The 17427-nt window shown below is 34.3% G+C and overlaps 1 protein-coding gene across 2 annotated transcripts in view; it reads left to right on the plus strand.

Annotated features, from left to right (window-relative positions):
• ATP6V1H (ATPase H+ transporting V1 subunit H) overlaps positions 1-17427 on the plus strand; it is a gene marked incomplete at its 5' end in the record, with an annotated part of 105065 nt that overhangs the window by 22280 nt on the left and 65358 nt on the right. Inside the window, 2 exons of one of the 2 annotated variants that reach the window (XM_084229556.1) lie at positions 337-390; positions 11334-11431. In XM_084229556.1, coding sequence (XP_084085682.1) covers positions 337-390; positions 11334-11431 — 152 coding nt within the window. The remainder of the gene's footprint in view (positions 1-336; positions 391-11333; positions 11432-17427) is intronic. The other variant, XM_084229557.1, reaches the window with a different exon arrangement.

Raw genomic sequence — 17427 nt, forward strand, 5'->3', positions numbered from 1 at the left:
GTTCAGTTTTAAGGCAGTGTCTTATTGGAGAAACAACTCATTAACTCCTGAGTCTTGGAAATTTATACCAGCTTCACTTATGAAATTTAACTTGATCCTAGCATTCAATTTATTTTTGTTTCATTTTAATAATTTATTGATTAAAGTATTATTTGGAAGAACATAATGATATTTAGAATATTTTATATCATCCCTATGCTTTCTATTATTTGGTGATGCTCTGGTGAATAGAATTAGGGAAAAAATATAAAATATACTTAGCTCCCATACATAAGCTGATAAATTAGGATAAAATTAAAAACAAAACTAAGTAATAAGTTATTTATTTCATAATAGAAACTGCGTGGTAGCGGTGTTGCTGTTGAAACAGGAACAGTCTCTTCAAGTGATGTAAGTATATTCCTTCTTAATTCACTGACCTCCTAACATCCTGAATATACATTATTTTGAGTTGTGGACATTTACAGTTTTGAAAGTGTAAATCCATGAATTTGATGTCATCTCCAGTTAGGTTAATGATATTATAAAAACTACGTAAATATTTATGGCCTGTGGCTATCACTTTTTCTGTTGGTAGACATGACACTTGGTTTTTCCTGCTCTTTTTTTCAGGCCCCTTTAGTAATGAACTATAGAAGTGATCCCTGAAAGTATAGTTTTGCCACTTTAGAATCAAAACAATAGTCTGACTTCAGATGCATGGCAACAAGGTGCTCTTTGATTTCCCACCTTCTTTCCATTGGTGACCTTGAAATCTGAACATACTCTCAGTCTCTTTCTTGAAGGTTCTTCCTTTTTTCAAATGGCTGTCAACTTGAAAAGTAGACTTCTTCATAAACTGAGATTAGGCTGTTAGCCCTTCCTTTGATAGTTGTATTTCAGTAGAATAATCAAATGGGTAGTTAATACTTACTGAATATTTACTATGTATATAGTACCGTTTGACTCATTTTATGTTTACATCTCTTCGAAATTCACACTTGCACTTTGACATAGGTCTTACTCATGTTTTATGGATTGGTTATACAGAAAGGTATTCTAGCTTGCTACAGGTGTTGCAGCTAATGAGTGGCAAAACCCCCAAAGAATTTAATTGCTTACTGAGAGAATTAACTTTTGAGGGAGCTAAACTGAAGTATTGGATCTTTAGGTATTCCCCAAGTCACAAAGCCTATTCAGGCTTAAAGAAATACTCATACTTTTTCTTAAATTTCCTTTAGGTGTTCAGAGCCATTTGGCAAACTGCATTATATAATATTGCCACTTGATGTCAGTATAAACAAAGTTTTATGCTGCAAAGTGAGAAATAAGTATGAGCCAGTAGTTCTTACCATCTAAAATGACCAACAAAGTATCATCCTAAACTGTGTAATACTTTTCAGTCTTTTAGAAGAGGTGGACTCTTTCTGAAGAAGTGATTTAGTTCTTTACTACTTTGTTGCTAAGTGCATCAAAAGTGCTGCCCAAATAGCAGAAGTAAGTGAACTCTGGCAGTGATTCATACAGTTCAGGCCTGTTATTTAACTGTAGTTTTATCAGTATGGTGATTTGTAAAGTCTGTGAGGATCCAAAGTAATTCACAGTTACATTTTTTAAGTTTTAAGAGCATTGCTATTTACCTAAACAATTCTTGGATGATTTTCATTGTTCAATTACTTTATACCTTACTAAAATCTTTAATACACTTAAAATATTGAGGATGAGTAAAATATATGCACAGAATAAATGTTAAAAGGAGGAAGTAGAAGAACCTGAGAGTTTGATTTTCTGGTTAGATTTGGCAATGCAAAAGAAAATTAAATGGTAAAGTATTTTACTACAAGACTTTTTTTATAGTCATTCTCAAAGTATAGTGCTGATAACAATAACAAGGTAACTAATATTATACATTAGATGCATTCTTAGAAGTTGTATTCAAAGCAGTAATTTATAAAGTAAATCATACTTTAAGTCCATATTCTTTTTCCTCTAATAAAGAATTCCAGTAGTCATATAATTGAGTTATATGACTAAGCAAATTCAATTGAAAGTAATACTTGAAGAAGATTCATGAATTTGTAAGTTAATAATGAAATTAATTTTTTTGTGAGATTGTATCTTCAGTTAGATATCAATTTAATCTAGGTATTTGATAAATATTGATTAGAGAATCCCTTTTAACATGCCCACTTAAAGAGAATTTTTTTTGTGTGCTTTGCATCTTTTTTTAAAAATTATTTTATTTCATATAATTCTTACATAATTTTTCATTTTTGCACAATGTATGCATTTTCATTTTGGTTATATTCCCCATACAATTCCCATCCCCCTTATTCTGACCCTAATCCCACTTTTCCCCTCACCCCCCACCATAGTGTGTCTCTGGTCTGTAGTTCTTGTTGATTTTGATTTTTCCTTTATTGCAATTAGTCTTTTTCCTGGTCCTTTATTTAGGGTTTCTAAATTCCTGCTATTAGTGACACCATCTGGTATTTTTCTTTTTCTTTCTGGCTTATTTTGCTGAGCATGATCCCTTCCAACTTCATCCATATTGCTGCAAATTGTGTGAGTTTATCTTTTTTGTTTGCTGAGTAATATTCCATTGTGTATATATACCACATCTTCTTGATCCAGTCATCTATTTTTGGGCATTTGGGTGGTTTCCATAGCTTAGCTAGTGTAAATAGTGCTGCTATAAACATAGAGGTGCAGGTGCCCTTTTGAATTAATGTTTCTGTGTCCTTTGGGTAAATACCTAGGAGTGGAGTTGCTGGATCATATGGAAGTTCTATCTTTAGCAGGTTAAGAAATCTCCACAGACTACATCAAGTTAAAGAGCTTCTGCACAGCAAAAGAGATAATAACCAAAACAAAGAGAAACCCCACCAACTGGGAGAAAATGTTTGCACACAAAACTAATGATAAAGGACTGATCACAAAAATCTACAAAGAGCTGATGAAACTCAACAAAAACAAAGAAAATAATCCAGTCAAAAAATGGGTAGAAGAGCTAAAAAGAAACTTCTCTGGAGAAGAAATGCAAATGGCCAACAGGCATATGAAAAAATGTTCAACATCACTTGTAATCAGGGAAATGCAAATCAAAACTACAATGAGCTACCATCTCATACCAGTGAGAATTGCACATATTAAAAAAACTAACAACAACAAATGTTGGCGAGGTTGGGGAGAAAAAGAAACTCTCCTGCATTGCTGGTGGGAGTGCAAACTGGTCCAACCACTATGGAGAGCTGTGTGGAGATTTCTTGAACTACTTAACATAGAGCTTCCATATGATCCAGCAATCCCACTCCTAGGTATTTACCCAAAGGACATAAACAGTAATTCCAAAGGGCACCTGCACCCCTGTGTTTATAGCAGCACTATTTACAATAGGTAAGCTATGGAAGCAACCCAAATGCCCAAAAATATTTGACTGGATCAAGAAGATGTGGTACATACACACAGTGGAATATTACTCAGCAATCAGAAAAGATAAACACATGCAGTTTGCAGTAACATGGATGGAGCTAGAAGGGATCATGCTCAGCGAAATAAATCAGAAAGAAAAAAATACCACATGGTCTCACTCATAGCAGGAATTTAGAAAACCTGAATAAGAGACCAGGAAAAAGACTAATCAATACAAAGTAAAAATCAAAATCAACAAGCACTTATAAACCAGAAACACACTGGAGGGGAGGGGCGGGGTGGGGAAAGGAAGGACTAGAGTCAAAATAAGGTGGGGGGGTGTAATCGTATGGGGACTATAACCAAAATGAAAATGCATACATTGTGCAAAGATGAAAAAAAATGTAAGAATTATATAAAATAAAATATATAAATAATAATAAAAAAGAAATCTCCACAGAGCTTTCCATAGTGGTTGGACCATTTTGCACTCCCACCAGCAGTACAGGAGAGTTCCTTTTTCTCCACATCCTTGCCAATGTTTTTTGTTGCTAGTTTTTTTAATATGTGCCATTCTCACTGGTGTAAGATGGTATCTCATTGTAGTTTTGATTTGCATTTCCCTGATTACAAGAAATGTTGAACATTTTTTCATATGCCTGTTGGCCATTTGCATATCTTCTTAAAGAGAATTTTTGGCCTACATGTATTTTATTCCTTAATAAGAGGTGATAATTATCATATAACTGAGAATGTTTTAGTGCTTTGTAGAAACTGATATTTAGTTTCTTCCAGGTTTTTTAAAAATCTGCAACTGAAATCAGTATTATTTTCCTTCACTGATAAGAAAACAAGTTTAAAAGTTTAAGTGATTTGCCAAAGATAATTTGGCCAAACTTCTGTGATTGGTAAAACCGCTCTTTCTTTCCTCCCTTCTTTTCTTTGGTTGTTTTTTTCATCATACCACACTTTATATAAAGTAAAATGCACATATTTTAAATATCTAGCTCAGCGAATTTATATTATATAGCCTTCTACTCAAAACTTTCACCTCAAACTCCTATAAAGGTTATTCTTACTGTGACATCTAATACCCTAAATTAGTTTTGTCTGATCTTGAGCTCCATGTGTGTGGAATCAAACAGTATGAATTCTCACATGCCTGAATTCTCTTGTGCAATATTGTGTTAATGATATTCATTCATGTTACACTTAGAAGTAATTCATTCCTTTTTTTGCTGTGCAGTCTATTAAATAAATATTATCCAGTCTCTTTGTGATGGGTAAAGTATTTTACTTTGTGATGGGTATTTGTGTTGCTTCTAGTTTTTGGCCATTGTGAATAATCTTGCTGTGAACATTCTGTCAATTTTTTTTGTCAATGTGATCACTTATGTTTGGAGCACTTAATGCTAGAATGCAAGGGCTGTGATATAGAGCATATGTACATTTAGTTTTAGTAACTCTTTCCCATCAGTTTTCTAAACCATTTTATGTATTTGTCAAGAGAGTATATGAAATCCAGTTTGTTAATACTTGTTTTGTAACTCAATATGTGGTTAGTCCTGGAGAATGTCCCTTGTACAATTGAAAGAAATGGGTTTTCTTCTTTTTTGGGGGTGCAGTGCCCTATATATGTCTATTAGGGCCTTGCTGTCTAATTCTTTGCTTAAGGCTAATGTGTCCCTATTCATTTTCTGTGTCATTGATATGTCTGTTGGTGAGAGTGGGTTGTTGAAATCTCCTACCACAAATGTATTTTTTCCAGCGTTGAAAGTAGTTCCCTATTATATTTTGGTGTTCCTTTGTTTGGTGAATATATATTGATGAGTATTATATCTTCCTGATGTATTATTCCCCTAATGATTATGTAATGTCTAGCCCTGTCTTTTGTTAACTTTTATAACTGGAAATCTATTTTGTCAGATATAAACATGCCTGTCCCTACCTACTTTGTTTCCCATTCACTTATAGGATTATTTCCCAACATTGTTCCTTGAGTCTGTGTTTATTTTTGAGCTCAGATGTTTCTCCTAGAGATAGCAGGAAGTTGAATTTTGTTTCCTGATCCAACCATATACTCTGTGTCTTTGAATTGGTGAATTCAGTCTGCTTATATTTACAGTGATTAATGATACTTGAAAGTCTGTTGCTGTCAGTTTGTCCTTTATTTTTTGGTTGTATCTGTTTCTTTTTTCAGTTCTTGGTGTATATTTTACAATTTGGCTTAGATCCTAAACTTGCTTTCAGTATTTCTTGGCAGGTGGGGGTCTAGTATTTGCAAACTCCTTCAGTTTCTGTTTGTCTGAGAAGGCCTTTATTTCTCCCTCATATCTAAAGGAGGGTCTTGCAAAGCAGAGTATTATTGTCTGGCTTTATCTTTTTTGGATAACATTCCATTCTTTCCTTGCCCACAGTGTTTCTTCAGAGAAGTCTGATGTTCGTCTGACTGGATTGCCTTATAGGTTATCTACTTTTCCCCCCTCACCAGCTACAATATTTTTTCTTTGTTTTGAGCTTTTAGAAGTTTCACTAGTATATGTCTTGGTTTAGATCTCATTTTTTAGGTAGCCAGCTGTTCTTTAGCTTCATAGATTTATATATTTAGTTCCTTCTCCAGTTTCATATAAATTCTCTATTCTTTTCTCACTCTCTCTTCCCCTTCTGTAATACACATTCTTATATTACCTTTATTCATGGTATTGAATATAGTTCTTGAAGTGTTTCTTCAAAATTTTTCTTTATTTCTCTTTTTTCCCCTTCAACCTTGCCTCTTTGTTTATTTGGGTTTTCAGATTCTCTGGTTTTCTCTTCCATTTGGTTTAGTCTACTTTCATAGCTTTCTGCAGTGTTTTCATCTCTTTTACAACCTGCATTTCTGTTATTTCTTATTTAGACTATCAATTCTGATCTTCTGATGGTTCATTTTGTTTCTGAGAGCATTAATTTATTATTCTGAATTTTCTTAAACTTCTTGTATCCAATTTTCTGTGCTCTTCAAATTTCTTTATCATGGAATTTTTGAATTCTGTGTTAGGAAAAATTGGTCTTCAGTTTTTTTGTGATTAGGTTCTGGGAATTTATCTCTTCCTGTGGTATAATAATGTCCTGAGGACTCATAAGGCCTTTTGTTGAGTTTTTCGGTCTACCCATTACTTGCTTTCATGGCCATTCTTCTGTGGGTGGACCTTCTGCTGGTCATGGTTCTTACCCACCATGCTGGACCTGGGCCCTGGGTTCTTACTGGCAGAATAATTGAGGGTCTTTGGTTTCCAGTGGGTCCTTTGGGCCTTGGCTTAGGTATTGCACTGTTTCTGCACACTGAACTTAGTCTGGTATTTGGACTATACTCTTTGTGTGAAGGATACTGAAACTTCTGAGGAGCTGAAGGACACACTGCAGTATCATTTATTTGTGTTGTTTTATTTATTTTTATTTTTTAAAGATTTATTTATTTATTTATACAAGCACTGGAAACAGTCAGAGGCACGGGAGAGTGAGAGAATTCACCAGAGCCAGAGCGGAGAGTCTAACAGGCAGAGTGTTCTACTGCTGAGTAGAACTGCTGAGGGGTACACTGCTGAGGGGAGCAGCAGGCGGCAGAAGAGGTCTGAGCGCCATGTGGGACCCTCACCTGGCAGCCAGGGATCGAACGGCGCTGCAGAGACTGCGGGCAGCTTCGCAACCCAGTGCTCAACGTCTGCGCCACTGGGGAGGCCCTTACTTGTGTTTTTTTTTTTTTTTTTTTTTATATAGAGGCATGTTTTCTTTCTTTCTTTCTTCCTTTCTTCCTTTCTTTCTTTCTTTCTTTCTTTCTTTCTTTCTTTCTATTTGTTTGTTTGTTTGTTTTGTTTATACAAGCACTGGGTACATGGGTACAGTCAGAAGTGCGGGAGGGTGAGAGAATTCACCAGAGCCAGAGCGGGGAGCAGAGCAGGCAGAAGGACCGAAGTACACTGCTGAGGGGAGCAGCGGGCGCCAGGAGAGGTCTGCGCGCCATGTGGGACCCTCCTCTGGTGTCCGGGGAGCAGCCGGGGATTGAACCGGCGCTGCAGAGGCTGCGGGCAGCTTCGCAACCCAGCGCTCAACCGCTGCGCCACCGGGGAGGCCCCACTTGTGCTGTTTTAAAAAGAACTAATATCACACAGAATTTTTACACTGTTAACACAGAAATTCTAATAATGCTTTTGTCTTATGAATGGTACTGAAGGGTGAGTAACTTCTTATTTAACCTTCTCTCTACTGATTGGATGTGCAGAACATCTCCTGTAAAATTCAGGTCAGTAAAAATTATGTACACAAATAGCAGCATAGCTCCATACTACTTGTAAAGTCATACCTCCAGTTCATAACTATATTTAATAATACCTGATCATAGAGACATCCTCTTTGGGAGTTCTGAGCATAGAAGTTAAGGGGACTCATAGAGAGGTTATCTGGGAAAAGGCGATATTCTGCTACAGCTCAGAGAGAAGGCACAGTCTCTTCCTTACTTGTTTCTTTGATGTGACATTCCTATTTGGGAGGAGCAATATTTGATCAACTCAAATACTGCTTCATCAGTTTGGCGATTCTCAATATTGTCCTGTAAGATAGACTGTTTCTTTGCCTTTCATTTCTTGTTTACTTTGCCTTTGTTTGAAATCTTACGTAATTTAAGGATTTTCTATCAGCAATTATAGCTATTTCAGGAATGTTTTTCAAATGTCATAATGTCTGATAATAGAATAGGAAATCCTAACAAAAGGAAAAATACACAGCAAACAAAGATCAAGGTTGATGTTTGCATTGAATTGTTTGGAGGATAGTGGTACATTCCTATGTCATAATGGAAATAAACTTAAGGGAAATGATAATATAAAATTTTGGGCCATCTATATTTTGTCCTTTTCTTAAAAATCTTGATGGCATAAAACAAAAATGACTTTACTTGGCCCAAATACATCTTAATACTTTCTGTTCTCCTTTTTTCCATCTAAAGCCAAATAGCAAATTAGAAAAAATAAGGTCAAATGGAGGAATATTTATTTATTTAGCAATAAAGACTTTTAAAGTGCTGCTATAAAAAAAAGACTCCTTTTTGCCCTCCGGTAAAATGGAAATGATTCTTTCCCCCTTTATTCAGGTAATATTAATTTACAACAATAGATTGGGGTAATAGATTCACACCTCATCAGATGTATGTTTCCACTCTACTGATGGAGATGCTTGATAAATATATGTGCGTGTTCGTGCACACACACACACACACAGAGGGAATGAATAGAGACTTATTTGTAGTACTATGGAAGTTATTAGTTCCATCTGGAGAAATCAAAATACAATAATAGATGCAACAGTGAACACTTTTTGGAATATTATGTGACAGGTAATATTGAAAACTTTCACACATTAATGAAATTATTGCCTCACACTATAGGATTTGTCCTATTAACCCATTTTGTAGGTAGGACATTCATTTAAGTCATTTAAATTTATATAAATTGTAAGTGGCTGAGTGTTGTAGATTGGTTTCTAGGACCTTTGTTCTCAACCATTATGCTATGCCACTATGTTTCTTTCATGGTGAGTAGATAAACCTTGGAGTAAAACTTATAGTATGTGAGTCAACTTAGATGGAGAGTACATGAAAGGAGAGTGTCGTAAGTAGTTGGAGAGAACTGTTTGCTTCTCAGGTGGAAATAACTGTTGGAACTGGCAATTAACATCACTGGTGATCCTGTCACTCTCCATCTTATGGCATGGTAAGATAGAAGAGAGGTAAATATTTGGTGATAAGTATTGGGATAGAGACAGATGAAGAATTTGGAATAGATTTAAGATGGGAAAGAATTGAGTATATTTAGGGGCTGAGGAGAGGATCATCATCAAAAAAAGAAACTGAAGATGTAGAAGAGGGGTCTGACTGGTAGGCATAATGTGTGAGGAATGGGATACAGACCCTGCTGGAGCTGTGGCTCCTGGCTAGGAAGAGAGCCAACCATCTCTGCTAGGTGAAAGGTAAGAATGGCTTTGAAATTAATTTAAAGGAGGTGTGATATGCTGGTACTGACCTTTAACTAATGATCACTTTTTTTCTTTTGCTGAGAGTGAAGGAATAGAATAGAATAGGAGGATCATGGTAAATGTGACAGTGACTCTGGGGAATGACAGAACAAACTGGAATTGCTTGATGATTTTGTGTGATAGTGAAATTTTCTACAATCTTTTGGGTAGGATTAGAGATGGTAACTGGTCGGATTTACCAAAGGCTGATTATTTTCTTAAAAACATCATTGAATAATCTTATACATGAAGGTAATAGATCAAAGCAAGTGAAGAACAGGGAAACCATATAATTTACTTTGTTTAAAGAATGGCAATAATTTAATCCTTTATCAGTGTGTTGCCTTCATTATACACTTTGAAAGTAATTTCTGGAATACCATTTAGACTATCTTAGTATGAGAAACTACAGTTTTAGAACCACCATATTTTGTATGCTCATTTATGATGTCAATCCTAAAGCTATAAATAACAGCAAAGAATCTATACCTGCAAATATATTGTATTTCAACATACAGTTTTCTGTCAGTATAGCATGGTAAATATATGCAGAAAAGAAAGATTAATAGTTAACCACGAAATTTTTTAATGTTGAGAGGAAATTGATGATAAATGTAAGAGGAGCATGTGCCCTTTTTATTCATTGCATATGGAAATTCTCTGCTTTGTCTCTTTCTCTAAATAAGAAAGATGGAATTCTTCGCCATAAAAGTTTCTACCTGCTGTCTTAACTGGAAAAAAACTATTTTTTTCCATAGGGAAGATTGTCTTAGAGCTGAAAAATGCACTTATTTTTGGTCATTAATTTCTGCTACTGGATTCATTGTGCTTCACGGCAACTATGTTTACTACTTTTTAAATAAAATCTAAGATAACCTTTTCTTGATAACTTCTGATTATTATGCCAGTTGTACTTTTATCATCGTGTTTTTGTAAGTTTCAACAACTTTTTTTAAAATTAAAACAAGGAACTTAATAGCATCATGTATATTAGTATTGGTAAATTTATGTAACATCAATGGTTCTCTCCTTTTTCTTTTTTCAATTAGCATGTTCTTAAGGGTAATCTGAAATTTCCTCTTGTCTTGTCATTTCTGGTGGATGTAGGCTCATTGTGAATATTTCAAAAAGACCTAGCTTTGGTAAAATGGAGGAGCCTGCAACTTCCTGGGGGATATTCTTACTTATTTCAAGTTTTAAATTTAACCACAATTTCTCTAAGACAGTGCTATTGGACTGACAGTTTTTTTTAAAAAAATCAGTCTTTTTCTAATGTTTAATTAGGCTTTTTATAAGCTGTATGCCCTTTAAAAAAAAACCAAAAACTTTCTATTTCTATGAAATGACTAGTATATATATCTTAAATGAATACCTTCATTTAATCCTAACATCCTTGTGTGTGCTTGGGATGTTATTCTCATTAAGAACGAAGATATTAAGTACTAGAAAGGTTCAGTAACTCACCTAAGACCATTCAAATATAGGCCTGCCTCAAAGTATACACTTTTCCCTCTTTTATTTTATTGTTCTTTGGCATTTCTATAATTGTGAAGAGTTCTATTCTCTATATTGTACCTTTATTCAGAGGTAAATGAAGCATTGAAAAGTATTATGTTATTTATTAAACAATATCAAAGAACTAATTTGTTCCTTTTATCTCCCTAACTGTGTATGTCAAGTTGCCTTGAATTGTGTAGGCTTAGTTTGGCTGAAAAATCAGCTTCATTTCTGAGAGATAGCGAGGAAAACAATAAGTTTTGACTTTTAATAAGATACTAGGAAATTTTGATGTTCTGATAAGAAACATCAGTAAAAGAAAAAACAGACTTTTTGAATATGTATCATCTCCTGACTTTCAGTGCTTTCCAATTTTAAACCTTGTCCTCTTTCTTGCATAGAGCTCTCAGTATGTACAGTGTGTTGCTGGGTGTCTACAGCTGATGCTTCGGGTCAATGAGTACCGCTTTGCCTGGGTAGAAGCAGATGGGGTAAACTGGTGAGTCCCCTTTTACGTTTAATGTAGATTAACATCTAAGAGCACCTCTCCTTGACATTTCAAGGAAATTAATACATGTCATTGTCTAAAGCAAGATTTTTTTTTTCATGTCTGCTTAGATATGGATTACGCTAACCTTCACAGAAGTGAATCAACTACCAAACGGAGTATTTCCTCTTTCTCTTGCTTCGTCTATTATTATAAAAGGTTAAGAACTCCTAACAGTCTAATGCTTGACAGAATAAATTCTAGATATTCAGAATGGAAAAGTAATTATTAAAGTATCTTATGGTGAATACAGGCAAAAATCAATTATGAAGTGAATATAAATTATTTGTAATGCTATATAGTTAATCCATTTTTTGTTGTGCTTTCATTTGCAGGTGTAGAAAGTTTGTAGGTTTAACAAACTTATACAAACAACCTAGATTTTTGATTGTATGTAATTTCTTAGGGTGGGTTTTTCCTACAAAGACTTGGTTTTGATTGTCATGAATTATTCAATAATCACTGACTTCATAAATTAGTAATCTTATATTAATATGCAAAGTTTAAATAAAGATTTTATTAAAATACATTATATAAAATTATTATATATAAATCATATTTTATATATTTAGATTTAAACTTAGTTTGTTAATATAAGATTATTTAACTATTTTACCATGATTTACCATCTATTATGAATAGTTAATAGAATTAAAAATAAAGAGTTAGAGAAAAACAGCATAAGAAATTTTGATAAGAATTTATATACAGCAAACCTTTTTGTAGTAAATGGGTTTTGGTGCACAAATACCATAAATGTTGAAAGAGAACCATCACATCTCCTTTCAGCAAAATATAATGGTTCTGATTCTTTTTTGAAATATTGTCTTTCACATTGAATGGCTAATTAGGTGAGCATACCATATTTCCTTTTTGCCTTTAGGAATATATTGTTCACTTACTGATTCTAGAGTTTGAGGAAATGCACAATAGTCATTTGAAGACTCAGAGTTTGAGACTTCACTTATATACATTACCGTCTTCTGATTCATCTAATTATTTGCAAAGACTTTCTCCAAGTAATTGCCATTGCAGGGAGAAAATAAAATGTTCTAAATCCTCTGATTCAGCATATAGCTGTTCTCATGCTGAGCTCTATTACAGAAACAGAATAGGGATATACACCTGATCATAAGGGATATTCAGACAGGCTAGGTCAGGGAGTCATATGAGGCTTTTTTATGCTCTCTCCTTCCCATCATGGAGTCAATAGCACATCCTTTACTCAGTAATGAAAATACAGCAACATTTGTGTGGGTTTGGTGTGGAATCCCACTAGACACTCAATGCCATGTGTTTTATTGGTGGTTAGTCAGGCACCCTCTGCCTGCTGTACAGCAGAATTTCAGACTCTAGAAGGAAAGTAAATATTCAGCAAAAATGTTAAGAATATTCTTCTGGTAGATTGTGACTCACCCTTACATTTAGGAAAAGTTTTGTATTAGTGTAGAGAATTGTTACTAGTTAAGGTCCCAAAACCAACCAGGGACCAGCTTTCAAGCAGAGCTATCTAAGGATAGCAGTCATAGGACTGTGATGTTAATTTTCTTTAACACAGAAGCCTAAAGATAAACTGCAAAGATGGCATTCTGTCTTTTTACCTTCTTGAAAGATAATTCAGTATTTTAGGCAATATAATAAGGAAGTATAATGATTTAACTCATTTTAATTTTATCTTTCTAATAAATGACATTTTTATTGATAAAATTGACATATAATGTGAGAATCAAATGTATGATTCAATATACACATACATTTGGAGATGATCACCACAACAGATCTATTTAATATGTAACCAGTTACAACATTTTTCCTTGTGAAGAGAAATTTTAAAATCTGTTCTCTTAACAATGTCAAAAATACAATATAGTATTATTTCACTCTTACTTGGAAATTCCATCATTTGCCAATTTTCTTTTAATTGTAGTTTTTAATTTTTTAGCTGAGTTGGGAATAATGAATAAATATTTTTTGTTCTTTGGAGACATATAAGAAAGAATAAAGGTCATGAAACAGTAATTTCCACAAATAGTTATAATTACTCAAAAAATAATCCCAAATTCTAAAATATGGTCCAGTGGTCCCTGATATATATACCAGTGTTACCCAAATGATGGTATTCTAAGTATTGACACTTAATTTTTTTTTAAATGGAAGGTTTTTTTTTTTTTTAAAAGATATATTTATTTTTATATAAGAACTGGGGTACAGGTCAGAGGCACGGGAGGGTGTGAGGATTCACCAGACACAGAGCCGGGAGCAGAACAGGAAGACTGACCAAAGGCACTGCTGAGGGGAGCAGCAGACTAGACAGGAGAGATCTGCTGCGCCATGTGGGTAACTCCCCAGCCAGCCGGGAATCGAACCTGCGCTGCAGAGGCTGCAGATGGCTTCACAGCACTGCGCTCAACCCGCTGCGCCACTGGGGGGGTGGGGGGTGGGGGGGCTTGACACTTAATTTTTTAGAGGATTATTCAGTTTAATGATAATAATAGGATAAATAGAATATTCCATGTTTGTCTAGTACATTTGATAGCCTAATGACCACTGGCAAAATTAGCAGTAATCAAACAAATAGACTTTTAGGTTGAGAACAGACAGTAGTAAAGAGATAATATGTTAACTTGCAATTAAGGGTAGCAATTTAGAGAAGTCATTTAATCTTTTCATTTTTTTAAGAAATAGAACATGATTTCTATTTTTTTCATTTCTTTTGTTTAGTATTGAAAGTTTTCTTTCTCCTTTGGTACTCCTCATATCAAAAACATGAGCTGAAATCAAGTGAGGAAAGAAAATTTTCAAGCATAACCTGTTTTTTTTTTTTGTTTGTTTGTTTGTTTGTTTTCAAGCATAACCTGTTTGAAGAGAGTAGGATAGAACTGATGTTTTAAAAATTCCAGTATTTTTTATATATATAGTTTCCTTTCTTTTTTCATTAAAAAAATCTGCTATAGGAATGACAAAACAGTGTTTCTGATTGTTTATATATATATATATATATATATGATCAAATATATTCTTTGCATTGTTTTGCTTATTGTTGACCTCACTAAAAAGTCTGAAGGTCAACCTTGATTGCTGTAAAATAGTGAAGTCAAAAGGAGGATTTTGCTGGGTGTTATTGCTCCATACATTCAGCTGGCATTAATGAACATTTATATGCTCTACATTTGAAGTACTTTGAATGTATAAGTACTTTCATATAGAGTATTATATAAATGAAAAGATTTATTTTTAAACATTAAAAATTGCATTATTGGGTAATATTATATGATTAGGTGCTTGTTGCATGTGGGTTTCAAGAACAGCAGGTAACTGAAAATGTAGAAGTTCAGCTATAAATTAGTTGTTTGACATCCTACTTCCTGCTTTGGCTTCACTTAAAAAAACTTTATTTAATTAACTAATTATTTTTAATGAAGTACCATTATTTTATATCCTTGTTAATTTTTTACAGTATAGTATTTCTTGCCTAAGGTGTGGTCTCCATAGTTCTCCTACCACCAAAACATCCATAGTTCATTGATTGTGCTTTTCTCTCACCCCCCTACCAGTTTTCTCTCCTACCCCTTTCCTTCTCCCTTCCTCTTCTGGGTGCCTCAGCTCTATGGTCAGCTTTCAAGGCTTGATTTTAAAGTTTGTCTTTGTCTGCCCCTTATTTTTTCTTTTCTATATTATATATGTAAGAGATAACCATCCAACATTTATCTTTCTTCTTCTGGCTTATTATGCTTAGCATAATCCCTTTCAGCTCCATCCATGTTACCTCAAATGTCATGAATTTATCTTTTTTGATCACTGTGTAGTATTCCATCTTGTTCTTCTACACCTTCTTGAGCCTTTCATCCGTCTTGGGACATTTAGGTTGTTTCCAATTCTTAGCTATTGTAAATAGTGCTGCTTTAAACACAGGAGTAGAGGTTTTCTTTTGAATTAATGTTCTTGTGTTTTTGGGTAGCTTATATGGCAGATCCATTTTTAGCGTTTTGAGGAACCTCTACAAAAGTTTCATTCTTTTGCATGTGGTAATCCAATTTTTCCAATACCATTTATTGAAGAGGCTTTCCTTATTCCAGTATATATTTGTCACTCTATCATAGATTAGTTGTCCATACATATGTATTTTATTTCTGAGTTCTGAACTCTATTCCATTGGTCTGTGTGTGTTTTTGTTCCAGTACCTTATTGCTGTAATTATTATGGCTTATAGTATAGTTTGAAGTCTGGAAGTATAATACCACCATTCTCCCCCTTTTTAGTCAGGAGAACTTTGCCTATTCAGTGTACTTTGTGGTTCCATATGAATTTCAGTAATACTGATTGCATTTCTTTGAGGAAAGCCATTGAGATTTTTGTTGGGATTGCATAGAATGTGTAAATTGCTTTGTATAGGATTGCCGTTTTGACAATGTTGGTTTTTCCTATCCATAAACAGGGAATATCTTTCCCTTTCTTTGTGTTTTACTTCTTGCAACAATGTTTTATAGTTTTGCTTGTATAGGTCCTTCACATCCTTTGTTAGATTTATTCCAAGGTATTTAATTTTTTTTGGTTAGATTATAAATGGGATGGCTTTCTTAATTTCTTCTAGCTAGTTGTTTGCATATAAGAAGGCAACTGATTTTTGGTGGTGTTTTTGTATCTTGCTGCTTTGCTGAACTGGTTTATTGTTTTAATTTTTCTATGGGGTCTTTGGGGTTTTCTGTGTATAATAGATCATTGGCAAGTAATGATAACTTTGCTACTGCTTTCACAATTCAGATTCTTTTTGTAGCTTTCTCTTGCTGATTGCTCTAGCTGGGACTTCTAATACTGTGTTGAATAGTAATGGTCAGAGTGAACATCCTTGTCTTGTACTGTATCTTAGTGGAAAGACTTTCAATTTGTTCCCACTATGATTCTAGTTATGAATTTGTCAATATGGCTTTTGTTATGTTGAGATATGTTCTGCTTGTCCCCAGTTTTTCAACATGAATTGATGCTGAGTCTTATCAAATGCTTTCTTGATATCTATTGATAAGGTCATATGGTTTTAATTTTCCTTTTTGTTGATGTGGTGAATTATGTTGGTTGATTTTGTGTTTTGAACTGTCCTTATATTCTTGGTGTAAACACTGCTTGGTTAGGATATATAATCCTTTCAATGCATTGTGAGATTCAGTTTGCTAAGATTTTATTGAGGTTTTTTTTTTTTTTAAGATTTATTTATTTATGCATACAAAAGCTGGCGTGTAGGCCAGACATGTGGGGATGTGTAGACTGCTGAAAAAATATAATTTCTTCTTTCTCCAGAGCATTCACCAGAGACAGAGCAGGGAGCAGAACAGGTGGATCTACTGAAATACACTGCTGAGGGGAGCAGTGGGTGAGACAGGAGAGATTTGCTGCTGCATGTGGGTTAGCTCTTTGGCTGGGATCAAACTCCTGCTGCATTGGCTGCGGATTGCTTCATAGTGCTGAGACTTAATTCCTTACGCCACCTGGGAGGCTCCTTATTGAGGATTTTTATATCTGTATTCATTAGGGAAATTGGTCTGAAATTTCTTTTTTGTGTTACCTTTTTTGCAGGGGGGATTAGCATAATGTTGACCTCAGAAAATGTTTTGAAGAATTTCTTCTTTCTCCATTTTTGGGAAGAGTTTGAGCAGGATAGGTATTAGTTTATCTTTGAAAGTTTGGTAGAATTCACTTGTGAATCCATCTGGTCCTGATTTTTTATTTTTTGGGAGAGTTTTGATTGCTGTTTCAATTTCCTTGCTTGTGATTGAAAAGTAGAAACTTTATTTACAAACAAAACAAGAAAAGGAAATTTGTGCTAGGTAAGGCCTGAATTATTAAAATTACCTCTTAGAACAGAATGAAACAGTGTCAAAACAGGACATTTTGGCCATATAGGCCTAGCCTTCTTTCTGCTCTTGGGTTTGACAATTGCTTGTATTTTTTTCAGC

This window comes from Talpa europaea, assembly GCF_964194135.1.
Source record: "Talpa europaea genome assembly, chromosome: 3".
Taxonomy (NCBI): domain Eukaryota; kingdom Metazoa; phylum Chordata; class Mammalia; order Eulipotyphla; family Talpidae; genus Talpa; species Talpa europaea.